Source organism: Musca domestica, unplaced genomic scaffold, assembly GCF_030504385.1.
Source record: "Musca domestica strain aabys unplaced genomic scaffold, Musca_domestica.polishedcontigs.V.1.1 26, whole genome shotgun sequence".
Classification (NCBI taxonomy): Eukaryota; Metazoa; Arthropoda; class Insecta; order Diptera; family Muscidae; genus Musca; species Musca domestica.
In genome coordinates this window covers 10,341,504-10,358,730 of record NW_026712283.1, presented here as the reverse complement: position 1 = coordinate 10,358,730, position 17,227 = coordinate 10,341,504, and the positions used below count along the sequence as shown (strand labels likewise).

Below are 17,227 nucleotides of genomic sequence, written 5' to 3'. Positions count from 1 at the left end.
TCTTCTGTAAAAAAGAAGACCTTTAGGAACTTTTCTATAAATAAAAGACCTCCAGAAGCTCTTCTTTAAAAAGAAGACCTTCAAAAGCTCCTCTATAAATAAAAGACTTTCAAAAGCTCCTCTATAAATATAAGACTTCCTAGACCTCTATGGATTAAAGCTCTTCTATGGATAGAAGCTCTTCTATGGATGAAAGCTCTTCTATGTATAGAAGCTCTTCTATTGATAAAAGCTTTTCTATGGATAATAGCCAAGACCTTCAGAAGCTCTTCTATAAATAGAAGACCTTCAAAAGCTCCCCTATAAATAGAAGATCTCCAGAATGACAAAGAGTTCAGAAGCTCTTCTATAAATAGAAGCTCTCCAGAAGTTCTTCTATAAATAGAAGGCTCCCAAAAGCTCTTCTATAAATAGAATACCTTCAGATGCTATTCCATGAATAGAATATCTCCATAAGCTGTTATATATATAGAAGACCTCCATAGACCCTCAAAGGCTTTTTGTTAAAAGAAGACATTCAGAAAATCTTCTATGAAAAGAAAACCACTTCTATCCATAGAAGAACTTTTGGGGTCTTCTAGTCATTGAAAAGCTTCTTGGGGTCCTCTATTCACAGAAAAACTTTTAAGAAGATTTCTATTCATCCAAAAGCCTCTGGAAGTTTTCAATGTTTGGAGGAGCTTTTAGAGTCTAGTTTCCATAGAAAAGCTTTTGGATGTTCCATATCTTTCTTCCTTCCCTCCAGCATTCTGCAAGCTAAACACGAAGCCTATACGAAAAAACTACAACGACCTCCAGAAATTCTTCTATAACTAAAAGACCTCCAAAACCTCTTCTATAACTAAAATACCCCCAAGAGATCTTCTATAAATAGAAAACCTTCAGAAACTCTTCTATGAAAAGAAAACCACTTCTATCTATAGAAGAACTTATGGGGTCTTCTAGTCATTGAAAAGCTTCTTGGGGTCTTCTATTGACAGAAGAATTTCTAGAAGAATTCTATTCATCCAAAAGCCTCTGGAAGTTTCCAATGTTTGGAGGAGCTTTTGGATGTTTGGTGCTCTTCTGCATGCACGCAAGAGCTTGTGGAAGTCTTTGTTCGATCTCCTGGAGTTCTATACTTACCTTCTACACGATTTTTTTTTCAGCTTAAGATCTGCTATGTTAATGTTCCATATCTTTCTTCCTTCCCTCCAGCATCCTGCAAGCGGAACATGAAGCCTGCACCAAAAAATTACAACGTGCTCAAGACCTCATTTCCGGTCTGGGTGGTGAGCGTACACGATGGTCGGAAACGGCAAAGCAATTGGGGCGCATTTACAACACTCTCACCGGAGATGTGCTAATTTCCTCGGGAGTTGTCTCCTATTTGGGACCCTTTACCATTGAATATCGTGTCGATCAAACTCGCAAATGGGCAGAGAAATGTGCCAGTTTTGGTATAGTTTGTAGTCAAGATTTCCAATTGGTCAGCGTGCTGGGTGAACCCGTTGAAATACGTAATTGGAATATATGTGGACTGCCAACTGATTCGTTTTCGATTGAGAGTGCCATTATGATGCAGTAAGTATTAAAACGAAGCACAAAATTGATATCCTTTGATATTCCGTAAATCCCTTTGGGCTATTTGTTAAGGGATGTGATGGGAATGGCAATGGGATGCGAAAAATGTAATATGAGACAAGATAACATCAATTACAGACAATACAACAACGACATGATGGAAGGGAGGGGGGGAGGAAGGGGAATAAACTTCAAATAAAAATGTTTTCAGGCGTTTCGTTTCGTTTTGTAGTCTGTCATTATTAAATTTCCCAACGCTAATCCCTTTTTCACAAAAACGTTTACATCAAAAGCAACACATCAGTTGGTTGGCGGATTAGGGGTAGGGGAAGTTAAGCCATACATCTCCCAACTCTATTTCGTTTTTCTACTACAACAACTCTTGTTGTTTGTGCCAGACACATCTTTTGCTAAAACTCTTTCCCTCACTCCCTTCCCTTCCTCCTCACCTCCTACTTTGTTTCTGGCATTTAATTATAGAAGTTTTCCCATTCGCTGCCACTATTTATTTGTAGCATCATCTTAAGCCAACAACAACAACATCTACAGCTACAACAACAACAAGAAAAATTAATTACATTTACATTACAAGATATTTTAATTACAGAGCATCTTAGCGCAGCAACGCACACCGCCATGTAATGCAAGGACACTGAAAATATGTGTGTGTGCACGCTGCAAGGATAATAAAGGAGGGCCACCGTTACAAGGATACTTTATGGTATTGTAATAGTCGTTAGCGCTGGAGTAGTAGTAGTAGTTGTTGTTGTTGCTTTTGCAATTTTCTCAATGAGTAGTAATTTGGATTGGTTTTCTCTTTAATTTCCCCGTTGGTCCTTTGCGTTCGTGGTTGGGCCTTGGCCTTTGCCATGGCAGTGGAAAAATATTGACAGTAATTAGACATAAAAGGGGAACTCATAACAATAATGACATGGCCGGAATTCTCGACCTCGGAACTGAGAAGGGCAATATTTAAATGGAAGGATTTTTGTAATTCCGTTTGCAATACCTTTGTCCTTAGGATACTTCATAAAATATCTATATACAGAGTGAGATATAAAAAAACTGCAACAAAGTCAAACGTCATAATTTTTACATTTATTTTTTAAGTATAACATTTTAGAATATGTTTAGATTTGTTCGAATGTCACCTTTGGCACGAATTATGGCCTTCAAACGGATAATGTAACCGTCACACGCTGCCCGAATTTTGCTTGGTCCGTCCTCGGCGAAGCGCTTGGCCATTGTGATCTGGAAATGAAGCGAGGAACCTCATTTTGTAACCATTCTTGGGTGGCGCGTGCTGAGTGCGATGGTGCTGGGTCCTGTTGGAATGTGCCCAAGGCTTTAATACACCCTGCAGAATATTTTCACGATAATATTCGGCATTTATTCTGATGCCAGGGTCGATTAATACGAGCGGAGAGCGACCGTCGGCTGTTATGCCGGTGCTTGAGTTTTGGTGGCCAACCGAAGAGTCACTTTTTCAGCTGACCTCTTTGGGAAGTAAATGCGATCTTTTTGTTTGTTTACAAACTGCTTGGCAGCGAATGTTTTGTCATCGGAGACGGAGAATACCAAATTCGGCAGTTCACCACTTTTGGCCAAGTGAAGCAACTCTTTAGCTCTTTTGAGTCTATTTTCTTTCTGTTGCGGTATAAGTTCTTGCACTTTTTTGAATTTCAATGGCTTTACCCCAAGTTAATTTTTTAATATTTGCCGAATGAAATATTGCGATCCACTTTTCGGCCACTGCGATGTGGGTTTCGATCATGTCGCTTCTTTACTTTTCGAACCATTTCTGCTGATGTTGCTGTTTTTTTCCGTCCACTTCCTTGACATCGTAACGGTAACGATCCTGGAGTGCTCTAACAATAGCCACTTGTGGTTTTCCAGCTAAATATAAAGAAATCACACTATCACGCTTGAATTCCTCCGTCACGAATAACTTTTCTGGAAAATTCTCACCAAAATGCTTCTGTACGCTTGTAAAAAATATAATGAGCTGTCACTGGAAGTTGGTTGCATTTTTTTCATCTCATCCTGTAAAAGAGTCGTCTGAAGCTCGAATCTTCAAATTTGCATGTGGGGGTATGTTGGTAAATAGGGGGTTAGAAAAGGCTGGGTATTGCGAAATTTGGACTATAAGTGTACTAGAAGTATTAAAAGTACTCAAAGGTACTAAAAATTAAATCCGTTGTATTTGGGCAAACGGATAAAGCTACAATACTGAAATTTGGAAATTCGAAGTATGTTTGTACTAAAATGTGCCAAATTTGGTACCACTTGTTGTTAAGATAGATAGAACTAAAATCGTGATATAAGGTACTTACAATTGAAAATATTGTATTTGGTAATCGTACAGATGTACAATTCTAAAATTTAAAAATTCGAACTGTGACTGTACTAAAAGTACTAAAAAGTGCTAAATTTGGTACCATTTGGTATTAAGGGATTGGATAGAACAAAATTCTTGATATAATGTAAAAGAATTAAATTTGGAAAATTTGCTTGATATAAGGAGGTAGTGTTAAAAACGTGTACCAGGTGTAAGAACTGTACTATGTGGTACTAAATTTAGTACAATTTAACTTGAAGGAATAACTGTGTGAAGGAATGCAACTGGAAATATGATTTATTGGTAATTGGTTATTATCCCTATCCGCGAGGGTTGAAATAAAGAGTTAGTTTAGAAAATGAGTACTACAAGTATACGAAAAGTACTAAATAGTACTAAATTTGGTGTTGGGTGAGCGGGTAGTGTTTTTGAATCTGCAATTGGGCATTGGGTTGAGATTTCGAGGAGGTTTTGCAAATATGTTCTAAATAACTATTAAAAGTACTAATTTCGTACCGTAATTAATTATTTCGGAGAGGACTAGAGAAGGAAATCTAAAATTTGACATTGGGATCATTTTTTGTAACGTAGGTTTGATAAATGGAGGTGGATTTGAGAATATTTACCAAAAAGTACAAAAAGTCTAAAAAATGGTATTTGAGAAAAGGAAAGAAGATGGAAATCTGAAATTTGGAAGAGGTTCTTTGATGCTTTCGTAGAATATGTGAACTAAAGGGCTTTTACCAAGAATATTAGAATGCTCCAACTTTAGTACCATTTGCAATTATGTGAAAGAATTTGAGAAAACTATAGGAGTAATATATTTCTGAATTGCCTTCGTTGGACACCTTAGGTTTGAGAAGTTTCTCTAGGTCTTGCAAAGATGGAAGACCTAAAAATGAAAGACTCATATGAGTCTTTTATCGAGAAAATCTTCTGGTCTTCTATGAAGAAGACCTCTGGGTCTTGAAGACCTGCCGAAGATGGATCCCCATTTACAAGTAATTTAAGATTTTATAAATCCAGTTTTATCGTACTTATACTATAATGGATCTATCTTTAATATATTTTTTATAATAATTCAAACTTCTCATCCCTGGCTTAAACACGCAACTCGTGTTAGACAAGTGATATTTAATACGAGTGTGTGTTGTGTTTACGGTAATTACGATAAAATGAGAAGCTTTACGAGTCTTTTATGTTTTGTTTTCGACATTTTTATGCTAACGAACATGGATGGCAATAACAACGACAACAACAGCACGAAACACCCAGATATTGCTACAAAAGCTCATCAGGGGTCTGGTTACATGCGAAAATGAAACATGTTTGTGCTACTCAGAAAAAACTTGTTATAAAATTTCAATTAAATTTACAATTTACATAAAAATGGCATAAAAACTTGTGACTTACAAATAATTTTAGCGGAAAATTCAAGAGTGGCAGATTTTAAGGACCAAATTATAAAGCAAGTGGGAAAAAGGAGAAAATTAACGAAATAAGAAATATTTCCTTTGGATACTAGATTTCTGTTAAATCCTTAAGTTTTCCATCGCGATTCTAAAAAATTTTCCGATTGTTATTTCAAAATATATTTACCATTGTTCGTCGTGCATCTGATGTTGATGTGTAACTTCTTTAATGTGGCTTGTTGATAAACTTCGCTGAAATTAGAAAAGGGGGGAAAATAACCGCCCCCATCACTGGCGGAAGTTATGCTGTTGTCACCATTTAGTAAAATTTATGTGGGGGTGTTTGTGGGAAGGGTGAAGTGTGGGAGGAATACAATGACTTGTAATTGATTGCTCGAAGCAGCAAACCTTACGCACTCTTCTGTCGCCAACATCCGCAATTAACAAAAGGGTAACTTTTGCCAAAGGCGTCGATATACTTCTCGGAGTGGAGGTATTAAAAATACACATAAAGACAGTAAAAGATATAAAGAAGATAAAGAAACAGTATCAACGGTCTTCTCGGAGAAAAACCCTAAAGTCTTCCTCACAGAGGATCCAAAAGTTTTTTTTTTTTTCAAAAAAATCCAAAGGTCTTTTCCATTATTAACTCGAGAGTCTTCTTCATTGAATACCGGAAGAATATATACTTTAAAGAAAAGGACGCAAAGGTCTTCTCCATAGAAGACCAAAAATTGTATTCCACAGGTCACATAAAGTTTCTTCTCGACATATGCTTAAAAAGTGTTTTAAAGTAGACCTTCAATTCTTTACAACAGAAGGCCACAGGATATCCTCGGTGGAAGCCCTAATGGTTTCCTCTATAGAATCCCTAAAGGTCTTCTCGATTGTAGACCTACAGGCTTTCTCAATAGAAGCCCAAATGGTCATTTGAATAGGGACCTTACGGTCTTCTAGAGATCTTCTTCATGGAAGACCTAAACGTCTTCTCCATGGAAAACATAGAGGTCTTCTCTATAGAAGGCCTTTAGTGGTCTTCTCCATATAGAAGACGCAGAGGTCTTCTCAATTGAAGATAAGAAGTTCTTTTCGATAGAAGACCAGAAGATCTTCTTCATAGATCCAAAGGTGTTCTTCACAGAAGACGCAAAGGTCTTCTTCATAGAAGTCCTAGATTTCATCTTCATAGCAGTACCAAAAGTCTTCTTCATGGAAGAAGACCATCGACCTGGTCATGGAAGACCTAGAGGTCTTCTTCATTAATGACACAAAGGTATTTTTTATAGGAGACCTAGAGGTCTTCTTCATAGAAGACCTTGAGCTTTCCTCGATAAAAGACGTTCAGGACGCTGGTCTTTTTGATAGAAGACCTTATAAGACCAACATATGGTCTTCTTCTCTATAAAAGAACCAGAGGTCTTCTGCAGAGAAAACCTATAAGTCTTCTCCATAGAAGACATAACAATCTTTTCGATAGAAAACCAGAAGAACATCTCGATAGAAGAGATAGAGGTCGCTTTCATAGAGGACCCAGGTCTTCTTTATAAAAAATCCAGAGGTCTTCTTCACAGAAGACGCAGAGGTCTTCTCAATAGAAGATCAGAAGATCTTCTCGATAGAAGACCAGATCTTCTTCAGGTCTTCTTTTTGGAAGACCTAGTGGTCTTCTTCATAGAAGACTAAATGGTCTTCCTCATAGAAAACCTAGTGGACTTCTTGATAGAAGTCTTCTCCATAGAAGGCCAAGAAGTCTTCTTCATAGAAGACCCATAGGACTTCTTCATATAAGACTTAGAGGTATTCTTCATTGAAGATATAGATGACTTCTTCATAGAAGACTTGGAGGTCTTTTTCATAGACGATCTAGCGGTCTTCTTCATAAAAGACCTGAGGTCTTCTTCATAGCAGCCCCAAAAGAGGTTCTCTTCATGGAACACCTAGAGGTCTTCTTTATGGAGGACCTAGAGTTCCTAGAATACCTTGAGGATAGAAGACCCAGAGGTCTTTTGCTTAGAAGACCAGGACGATAGTATTCTCCATAGAAAACCAGGACGCTAGTCTTCTCCATAGAACACCAGGACGCTGGTCTTCTCCATAGAAGCACAGGATGGTGGTCTTCTCTATGTAATACAAGGACGATGGTCTTCTCCCTGGAAGACGATGGTCTACTTCATTCAACATCACAAAATAATTTCCTCCATAGAAAACCAGGACAATGGTCTTCCCTATAAAAGACCAGATGATGGTCTTTTCTATAGAAGACCGTAGAATTGTCTTCTACACAGGAGACTAGAAGATAATTTTCTCCATAGAAGACCAAGCGGTCATATCTTTCTCATCGAGGACCAGAAGGAATTCTTCATGGGATATTCCTTAAGAGATTCTTTTATTTTGAGTCAAACCGTATCAACAAATATTAGCGAAGCAATTTTCTGTTGCAATAATGGTCCATCTATAAATTCTCCACCCAAAAATACACCTCTCACATCCTCCCATAAACCCCACCTTCGATGGCATATTTTTGCGTGGAAAACTACAACATCTTTTGACCGAATATAAATCGTTTCTTATTCCGCATCAAAGCTCACGCACGCACGCAATAACGAACGAATAAATGAAATGTTTAAAGCATTTAATTTGTATTCGTAATGGCCACGTACCAATCAGGCCAATATTGCCAGAACGCACACACACACACACCGATTCAGGGAAATATATTAATGTAAGCATAAGGAAACACGTCGAGGTACAAACTACAAATTCCAATTCACCTACCTTTTTACTCACCTCCCCAACCACTCTCCTTTACTCGCTTGCTCGCCTACTACGCAATTCCGCCATTGGCAATTTCACGGACGCAGATGAAAATCGCAAGATGACGATGAACAAATTGAAAGGTCCACATCTGTTGTTCGATGGCAATTTTCTCATAAGGTAAGGATACAATCGGATGATGCTGTATGGATGGTGGTTGTTGGTAAGGGTTGGGGTAGTGGAGTTGTCGGTGGTGTTGCCAACGATGATGTTGGTGTTGTTGTTAGAATACGCTCAACTAACTCTCAATCTTCTCTCCCCCCAGCCCTGTGTGGTAAATGCATTTAATTTTTTTCTTATTCGAACATCTGTTACCCAGCACAGTGGATGGATAAGTCATCCAAGGTGGGTGATACGCACCACCCTATCAGTGACTTCCATTTAAATTATCAGCATTCATACTTTATGCGTACGAAAATAATCATGACACAGGATTTTGTATTTTTAGTACTTTTTGGTACTATTTTCCCTTAGTCCCCACTGTACCATTTCCGTCATTAGATTTCACCGAATGTCTCGCCAACGAGCGGTAATGTTTCACGGTAACTCATTTACACGTACGCATATCGGGGCAGCATGAATGATATTCCAAAGGACTATCAGCATTGCCACCAAACATGAAATTTGCTCCATCCCCACAAGGACCACCGTCAAATTACAACAACAACAGTAAGTAAGAGAAGATGAAAGAAAAAAAAAATGATTAATGTGTTGTATGGCAGATTAAAGGAATACCAACGTCATTCCACACACCTACACCTCCCACCCATACACACATATTCTGCCATTAAACACGGAGACCCACACACTCACACATGAAGAATGTATGCCTCGAAATAAATGAATGAATGAATGAATTTCGGGGAAAAGAATGGCAAGAATTGAACTCAGCGAATCGAATAAATGAAACGAACCCTCTAACATTCATCAAACGGTATGACATGAAAGCGGACTGGGCGGACTGCCCGCCCGCCTGCCTGCCAAGATGCATTGCCAAAGTGTTGCTGTATAAAAGGGACATTGTAAGAGTGTATGTGCTTTGATATGTTATCCAATGATTCATATCGCCTCTCGACCATTTGCCATGACAACCCCATCCATGGCAAATAACTTTGAAGAAATTCTTCCACTTTTTTCGTTGGTCAAATTCGCCGCTCTTCTTTTTTCATTAAAGAAATACATCATTTGTCATGGCAAACATTTGTTGGAAAATTCATATTAGAATTTTTTGTTGGGCGGATGTGGCGTGGGAATGAAGGGGGAGCACATATTTTTAAATTTAATGGAAAAACATTAAATTAAAATAACATTTGTCCTTTAGTACAAAATAAGTGGTCTCAAGGACCAATATATAAACTAATTTTTTTTAAAATTCAGTTTCCAGTTTGTGCCAATTCCTCCCCCTTTTCCCAGAAATGTTATTTATTTTTTTGTCAGGAAATTTAAAAAATTCTACGATTTGTAGTAGAGGATTTTTGAAAACGACTATTCCTATTCCTAATATTTTTTTCAAGGACTCTCAGGACAATTATCGTAGATTATTAAATAATATATTTTCAAGGATTCTCAGGAATATAATCTTGATTTGTTTCAACGATTCTCAGGACAATACTTTATATGATATTCCCCGAAGGATTCTTCGGATTTTGAAAAAATATTTTCTAAGGATTCTCAGGACAATAATCGTGGACTTTCAAATAATAATATTCAGGACAATAAACGTTGATTTTAAAAAAATTGTTTAAGGATTCTCCGGACAATAATCGTGGATTTCTGAATATTTTCTCAAGACAATTAATGTGGATTTTTAAATATAATTTTTTAGGATTCTCAGGACAATAACTATGGATTTTTAAATAATATTTTTTAATAAACATGACACTAAACTTGAATTTTTAAATAATATTTTGTTCAAGGATTCTCAGGACGAAGATTTTAAAATAATTTTTTCAAGGATTCTCAGGACATTAATCGTGGATTTTTAAATAATACTTTGTTCAAGGATTCTCAGGACAATAAACGTGGACTTTTTAGTAAAATTTTGTCCAAGGATTCTCAGGACAATAATCGTGGATTTTAAATGATATTCGTCGAAGGATTCTCAGTACGATAAACTGGATTTTCGAATAATATTTTGGGTGGGTTTTTAAAAATGTTTTGTTCAAGGATTCTCAGGACAATAAAAGTGTATTTTAAAATAATACGTTTTCAAAGATTCTCAGGACAATAATCTTACATATTATTATAAATGTCACATTTATTTAAGGATTTTATAAATATTTTTTTCAAGGATTCTGAGGACAATAGTCGTTGATTTTTAAATAATATTTTTTTCAAGGATTCTCAGGACGTGGATTTTAAAATAATATTTTTTTTTTCAAAGATCCTCAGGACGTGGATTCTATAATAATATATTTTTAAGGATTCTTAGGGCGTGGATTCTTAAAAAATATTTTTTTTCAAGAATTCTTAGGACTTGGATTTTTAAATACTATTATTCCAAGGATTCTTAGGACGTGGATTTTTAAATAATATTTTTCCAAGGATTCTTAGGACGTGGATTTTAAAATAATATTTTTCCATTCATAGGACGTGGATATTTAAATAATATTTTTCCATTCTTAGAACGTGGATATTTAAATAATATTTTTCCATTCTTAGAACGTGGATTTTTAAATAATATTTTTCTAAGGATTCTTAGGACGTGGATTTTTAAATAATATTTTTCCAAGGATTCTTAGGACGTGGATTTTAAAATAATATTCTATCAAAGATTCTTAGGACGCGGATTTAAAATAACATTCTATCAAGGATTCTCAGGATTATTTTAAAATAATATTCTATCAAGGATTCTCAGGACGTGGATTTTAAAATAATATTTTATCAAGGATTCGTAGGACGTGGATTTTAAAATAATATTTTATCAAGGATTCGTAGGACGTGGATTCTTAAAAAATTTTTTTTTCAAGGATTCTCAGTACGTGGATTCTTGAAACATATTTTTTCAAGGATTCTCAGGACGTGGATTCTTGGAACATATTTTTTCAAGGATTTTCAGGACGTGGATTATTAAAAACTATATTTTTTTCAAAGAATTTTCAGGACGTGGATTCTTAAAAGAATATTTTTTTCAAGTATTCTCAGGACGTGGATTTTAAAAGAATATTTTTCAAGGATTCTGAGGACAATAGTAGTTGATTTTTAAATAATGTTTTTTTTTTTTTAAGGATTCCGAGAACAATAGTATTATATAGAGAACAATAGTATTATAAATAATATTTTTTTAAGGATTCCGAGAACAATAGTATTATATAGAGAACAATAGTATTATAAATAATATTTTTTTAAGGATTCCGAGGATAAATAGTCGTTGATTTTTAAATAATATTTTTTTAAGGATTCTCAGGACGTGGGATTTAAGATAATATTTTTGCTTCAAAGATTCTCAGTACGTGGATTCTTAAAATATATTTTTAGGATTCTCAGGACGTGGATTCTTAGAATATATTTTTTTTGGGTTCTCAGGACGTGGATTTTAAGAAAATATTTTTTATTCAAAAATTCTCTGGACAATAAACGTGGATTTTTAAATAACATTTTTCGGCAAGGATTCTCAGGACAATATACATGGATTTTTAAATAATATTTTGTTCAAGGATTCTCAGGACAATAATTGTGGATTTTAAATGATATTCGTCAAAGAATTCTGAGGACATTAATAGCGAAAATCATATTTTCTAAGGGTTTTCAGGAAGATAATCGTGGATTTTAAGATAGTACTTTTTCATGGATTCTCGTGGATTTAAAAAATTATTTTTTCAAGGATTCACGTCGATTTTAAAATAATTTTTTTTAAAGATTCTCAGGACAATAATCTTAAATAAATATTATATTTTTTCAATAATTCTCGGGACAATAATGCGGATTTTAAAATATTATATATTCAAAGATTCCAATGACAATAATCGTGGAATATTGAATATAATTTTTAAATAATTGTCGGGAGAATAATTTTGGATTTTTAAATAATAAATTTTCAAGAATTCTCAGGAAAATAATCACGGTTTTTAAAATAAAAAAAATTTCTAGATGTCTAAGGACAATTATCTTAAACAAATATAATTATGAATGTTATATTTATTAAAGGATTATCAGGACAAAAATCCTGGTTTTTAAAATAATATTTTTTCAAGGACTTCCAGGACGTGGATTTTACAATATTTTTTTTAAGGATTCCCAGGAAGTTGGTTTTATAATAATATTTTTTCAAGGACTATCGTGGATTTTTAATAATTGTGGATTAGTCGGTATGGCGAATTTTTACTCCTGACGCCTACAAACTGCTAAAATTGAGAATAATTTTTTAGTTCCTCATAATGGGGAGGAAGTAACGGTATCGGTATTATTTTTATTGAATTTATGTTCGATTCCAAATGTTTTCAATGAAACAAAGATGACGCTTAAAACTCGCATATATTCTATATACATTTTTTAAGATTAAAGACTTTCATTTAAGACCTTCATTTGTTTGGGGTACACATCTGTTGACAAACCGACTTATATTTTCTAAAATTCTTTATTTAGGTATTTTATGGAAAAGTAAATATTTTGTTTCCCACCCGTTGCATGGTGAACATGTGTGCGTGTCCATGGCTAATATAATATTTTTTCTCATTATAATTAAATTTCCAACATTTCCAATAAGAAGATTCATTCCGCATCACCATCACATAATTATAATCCTTGTCACAACTAGCTGCCTTATCATCAGGCCTGTCATTGCCAAAGGATTCCAAAAATGTTATTTTCTCCGCCAACTTTCAATTAGGTTACGTTACAAATGTTAATGCTCTTACACAACGCATTCGAATATGTGAATTTGAATGAATGTGCGAGTGTTCCCGTCTAGCTTTAGCTGGGAATTTGATCATATGACGGTTGGTGGAGGCGACCTACGAACAAATGTCCTTTTTTATGAACGGCAATTATTTGCTCGGGCTACATTGTAGGAGGATCTATGAAGATTGATTGTATGTGATGATGGCGATGATGCTGCTACTGTAATGTCGTTGTTGTTGCTGCTCACAGTAGTGGTGGTGGTGTGTGTGTGTTTGTGTGAAAATTGTATTTGTAACATGTGCGTTATTTTACGGATTATAACCGAGAGTAAATTAGTTCCTATTTTTTCATCCTTCCATCCTGCCATCCTTTTCGCTTTTCGTCGTAATCTCATTTCATTTCGATAATCATTTTTCTCCATTTTACTTGTCTGCCTCGACATTCGTTTCGCTGCAAAGCCTTTTAGCATTAAAAATATTTTCTTTCTCGATTGGCGTCCGCATGTTCCGCATTCATTTATTACTACGGTTTCATGCATTACTAATGCAGCGGAGTTGATTGGAAATGAAGGGTGCAGGGAGAGAGATGAGAGACTGGGGGGATTCGATGAGTTATCACAGTGTTGTGAATTGAAAGATTTTATGTTTTTTTTGCAGATTTTTTATAAATAATTATTCAAGGACTCTCAGGACAATAATCGTGGATTTTTTATAAATAATTTTTCAAGGGCTCTCAGGACAATGCTCGTGGATTTTTTTATAAATATTTTTTCAAGGACTCTCATGACAAAATATTTGAGTTTTCATAAATAATTTTTCAAGGACTTTCAGGACAATAATCGTGGATTTTTTATAAATATTTTTTAAAGGACTCTCATGACAAAATTGTTGAGTTTTCATAAATAATTTTTCAAGGACTTTCAGGACAATAATCGTGGATTTTTTATAAATAATATTTGAAGGACTCTCAGGACAATAATCGTGGATTTTTTATAAATATTTTTTCAAGGACTCTCAGGACTATTATCGTGGATTTTTTAAAAATAATTTTTCAAGGACTGTTAGGACAATAATCTTGGATTTTTTATAAATAATTTTTCAAGGACTCTTAGGACAATAATCTTGGATTTTTTATAAATAATTTTTCAAGGAATTTCAGGACAACAATCGTGGATTTAAAATAATAATAAATATAATTATGAATATTTTTTCAAGGACTCACAGAACAATAAATGTGGATTTTTTTTTAAATTTTCAAGGACTTTTAGGACAATAATCGAGGATTTTTTATAAATAATTTTTAAAGGACTCTCAGGACAATAATCGTGGATTTTTTATAAATAATTTTTAAAGGACTCTCCGGACAATAATCGTGGATTTTTCATAAATAATTTTTCAAGGACTCTCCGGACAATAATCGTGGATTTTTCATAAATAATTTTTCAAGGACTCTCGGGACAATAATCGGGGATTTTCAAAGAAAAAATAAATAATGGACAAAAATTTTCATGCACTTGCATTTTACAAGGACTTAAAGGATAATAATCGTGAACTTTGAGGACAATAATCGTGGGCTTTCTGGACAATAATCGTGGACTTTGAGGACAATAATCGTGGGCTTTCTGGGCAATAATTGTGAACTTTCGGGGAAATAATTTTCATGGACTTTCGAGGAGATAATTTTCAAGGACTTTCAGGTTTATTGTCCTGACCTTCCGCGGACCTTCAGGAAGAAAAAATTAACTTTCAGGACAACTTAACTTTCATGTCAGTAATTTTAAAGAACATTGAGAACAATACTCGTGGACTATTAGGTCAGCAATTTTCAAGGACTTTTGGACGGTCAAGGACTTTGGACTAAGTCAGCAATTTTCAAGGGCTTTCAGGAAAATAATCCCAGATTTCAGGACAGTATTTCAAAGGGCTTTTAGAACAAATGTTATGGAAGACTGGCAGAATAATAATAACTTTTAGGACAATAATCGTGACTATTAGAACAATAATTTTCAAGGTCCTTCGGTATAATAACCGTGGACTTAAAGGATAATAATTGTGGACATTTTGAACAATACTTTACAAGGACTTTCAGTACAATATTCGCGGACTATTAGGACAGCAACTTTTCAATGACTTGCAGGACAATAATCGTAGTCTTTCTGCACAGTATTTAAAAGGACTTTAAGGAAAATAATTTTCAAAGATTCACAGGACAATAATCGTGGACTTTCAGGACTATAATTTTCAAGGAGTTTCTGGACAATAACCGTGGATTTCCACGGCCACATGTTTCAGTTCAATAATCGTCGATTTTAAAGGAATATTTATTAGGGATTCCCAGGACAATAGTTGTGGATATTAAAATGAATAGCTTTTCAAGGACTCTCCGGACAATAGTCTTGGGTTTTAGAAGAATATGTTTTTTTGAAGCACTCAGGAAAATAACTTTCTTTTTTTGAAAATGGTTTTAAAAGATGATAAGATTTTTTTTCAGGATTTGTAAGAAATATTTTAAAAGGACTCAGTCGTGTAAATATATATTTTTTTGTGGAGTACTTTCAATATTTTTTCGAGGGCTCTCAGGACAGTATTTATTTTGAGAATATTTTTTTCCTAGGAATCAAAGGATATTTTTTGCTTAGGAAGATTATCGTTAATTTTTAAAGAAAAGTTTTGAAAGGTATTTCAGCACTATAATCTTGAATTTCCGAAGAAAAATGGTTGAAGGACTCTAAATATATTTTTTAAGTCGTAGATTTCTAAAAAAAAATTGTTTCAAGAACACTTAATCGTGGATTTTTGGTGATTTTTTGAGGACTCTCAGGAAAATTCGGAAGGGCTTAAAGGAACATGTTGAGGCAAAAAATGGTTGATTTTTAAAGGATATTGTTTCAAGTTTAAAAGTCGTGAATTTAAAAAAATATATATTTTTGGATGACTTTGGGAATTTTTCAAGGAATGTCGGGACACTAAGCTTGTATTTTTATAGTTTTTTTTTAAGAATTCTCAGAACAATAATCGTGGATTAAAAAAAAACATTTTTACCCTATTTCCTATGCAATAATATTGGGTTATTGAAGTATGGTTTGGATGTTAATCAGGATATTTTTTGATTACTTTCAGGGTAATAAAAGTGGAATTTTAAATACATTTTTTAGAACCCTCTGGATATTTTTTTTTTTTTTTGAAGACTTTCATTTATTTTATTTTAAAGGGCTTTCAGAACAAACATTTTCATGGACTCTCAGTACAATAAAATGGATATTCCTTCCATAAAAAATCTGTGGCAGACTCTCCCTCTCTTATCTTTTTTTTCTTTTTCAAATTTTCTCCATACCTAGCCACTGTAAACTTTAGTGTGTGCATTTGTGTGCTCGTCAAATGAATTTCATGCAGGAAGCGTAACGAATTTTGCGGTATAATATATTGAAAACACACGCGCACACACCGAAATACACCTCTTTCTCAATGGCTTCCATAGTAACCAAGTTCCTAGCTCTGATATTGAAGAAAATGTAAACGGCAGTGGTTGTGGTGGACGGCATGCCGATCGATTGGTCGCATAGCACAAATTACCGTAATCGCTTTTATTGATTGGAATTATTACATTTGCCTGCTACTTATTGATGCTTTAGATGGTTTGCTATGGCAGCTAAGTAAAGTGTGGTAATCGTTCCGCCGTTTTGTTCCGCTGCCCCCTGCTCTTTAGTTAAAAGTGGCATACGTTTTTTAAAGCTTTGAAACTAATTTTTATTTTAGTATGCTTATATTCGTTGCTTCCTTTACTGTCGCCTATTAATTTTCTATATCAAAATTTAGTGTGCAATTGAAATTTTATTAGTTACTTTGATTTATCATACACTTGTTTAGTATACTGAGAGTCCTAGAAAAATATTTTATTTAAAAATCCACGTTATTGTCCTGAGAATCCTTAAATACTATTCTTTAAAAATCCACGTTTATTGTCCTGAGAATGCTTAAAACTATTCTTTAAAAAATCCACATTTATTGTCTGATAATCCTTAAAAAGTATCATTTAAAAAAATTAAGTTTGTTGTCCTTAAAGTCCTTGAACATTGACATTTTATTATTTAAAAAATCAACGTTTGTTGTCCTGAAAGTCATTGACATTTTATTATTTAAAAAATCAACGTTTGTTGTCCTGAAAGTCATTGACATTTTATTATTTAAAAAATCCACGTTTGATGTCCTGAAAGTCATTGACATTTTATTATTTAAAAAATCCACGTTTGTTGTCTTGAGAA

The 17,227-nt window shown here is 34.2% G+C and overlaps 1 protein-coding gene across 1 annotated transcript in view; it reads left to right on the top strand.

Annotated features, from left to right (window-relative positions):
• LOC101897091 (dynein axonemal heavy chain 7) overlaps positions 1-17,227 on the top strand; it is a 102,226-nt gene that overhangs the window by 30,163 nt on the left and 54,836 nt on the right. Inside the window, exon 21 of the mRNA XM_059123932.1 lies at positions 1,198-1,563. Coding sequence (XP_058979915.1) covers positions 1,198-1,563 — 366 coding nt within the window. The remainder of the gene's footprint in view (positions 1-1,197; positions 1,564-17,227) is intronic.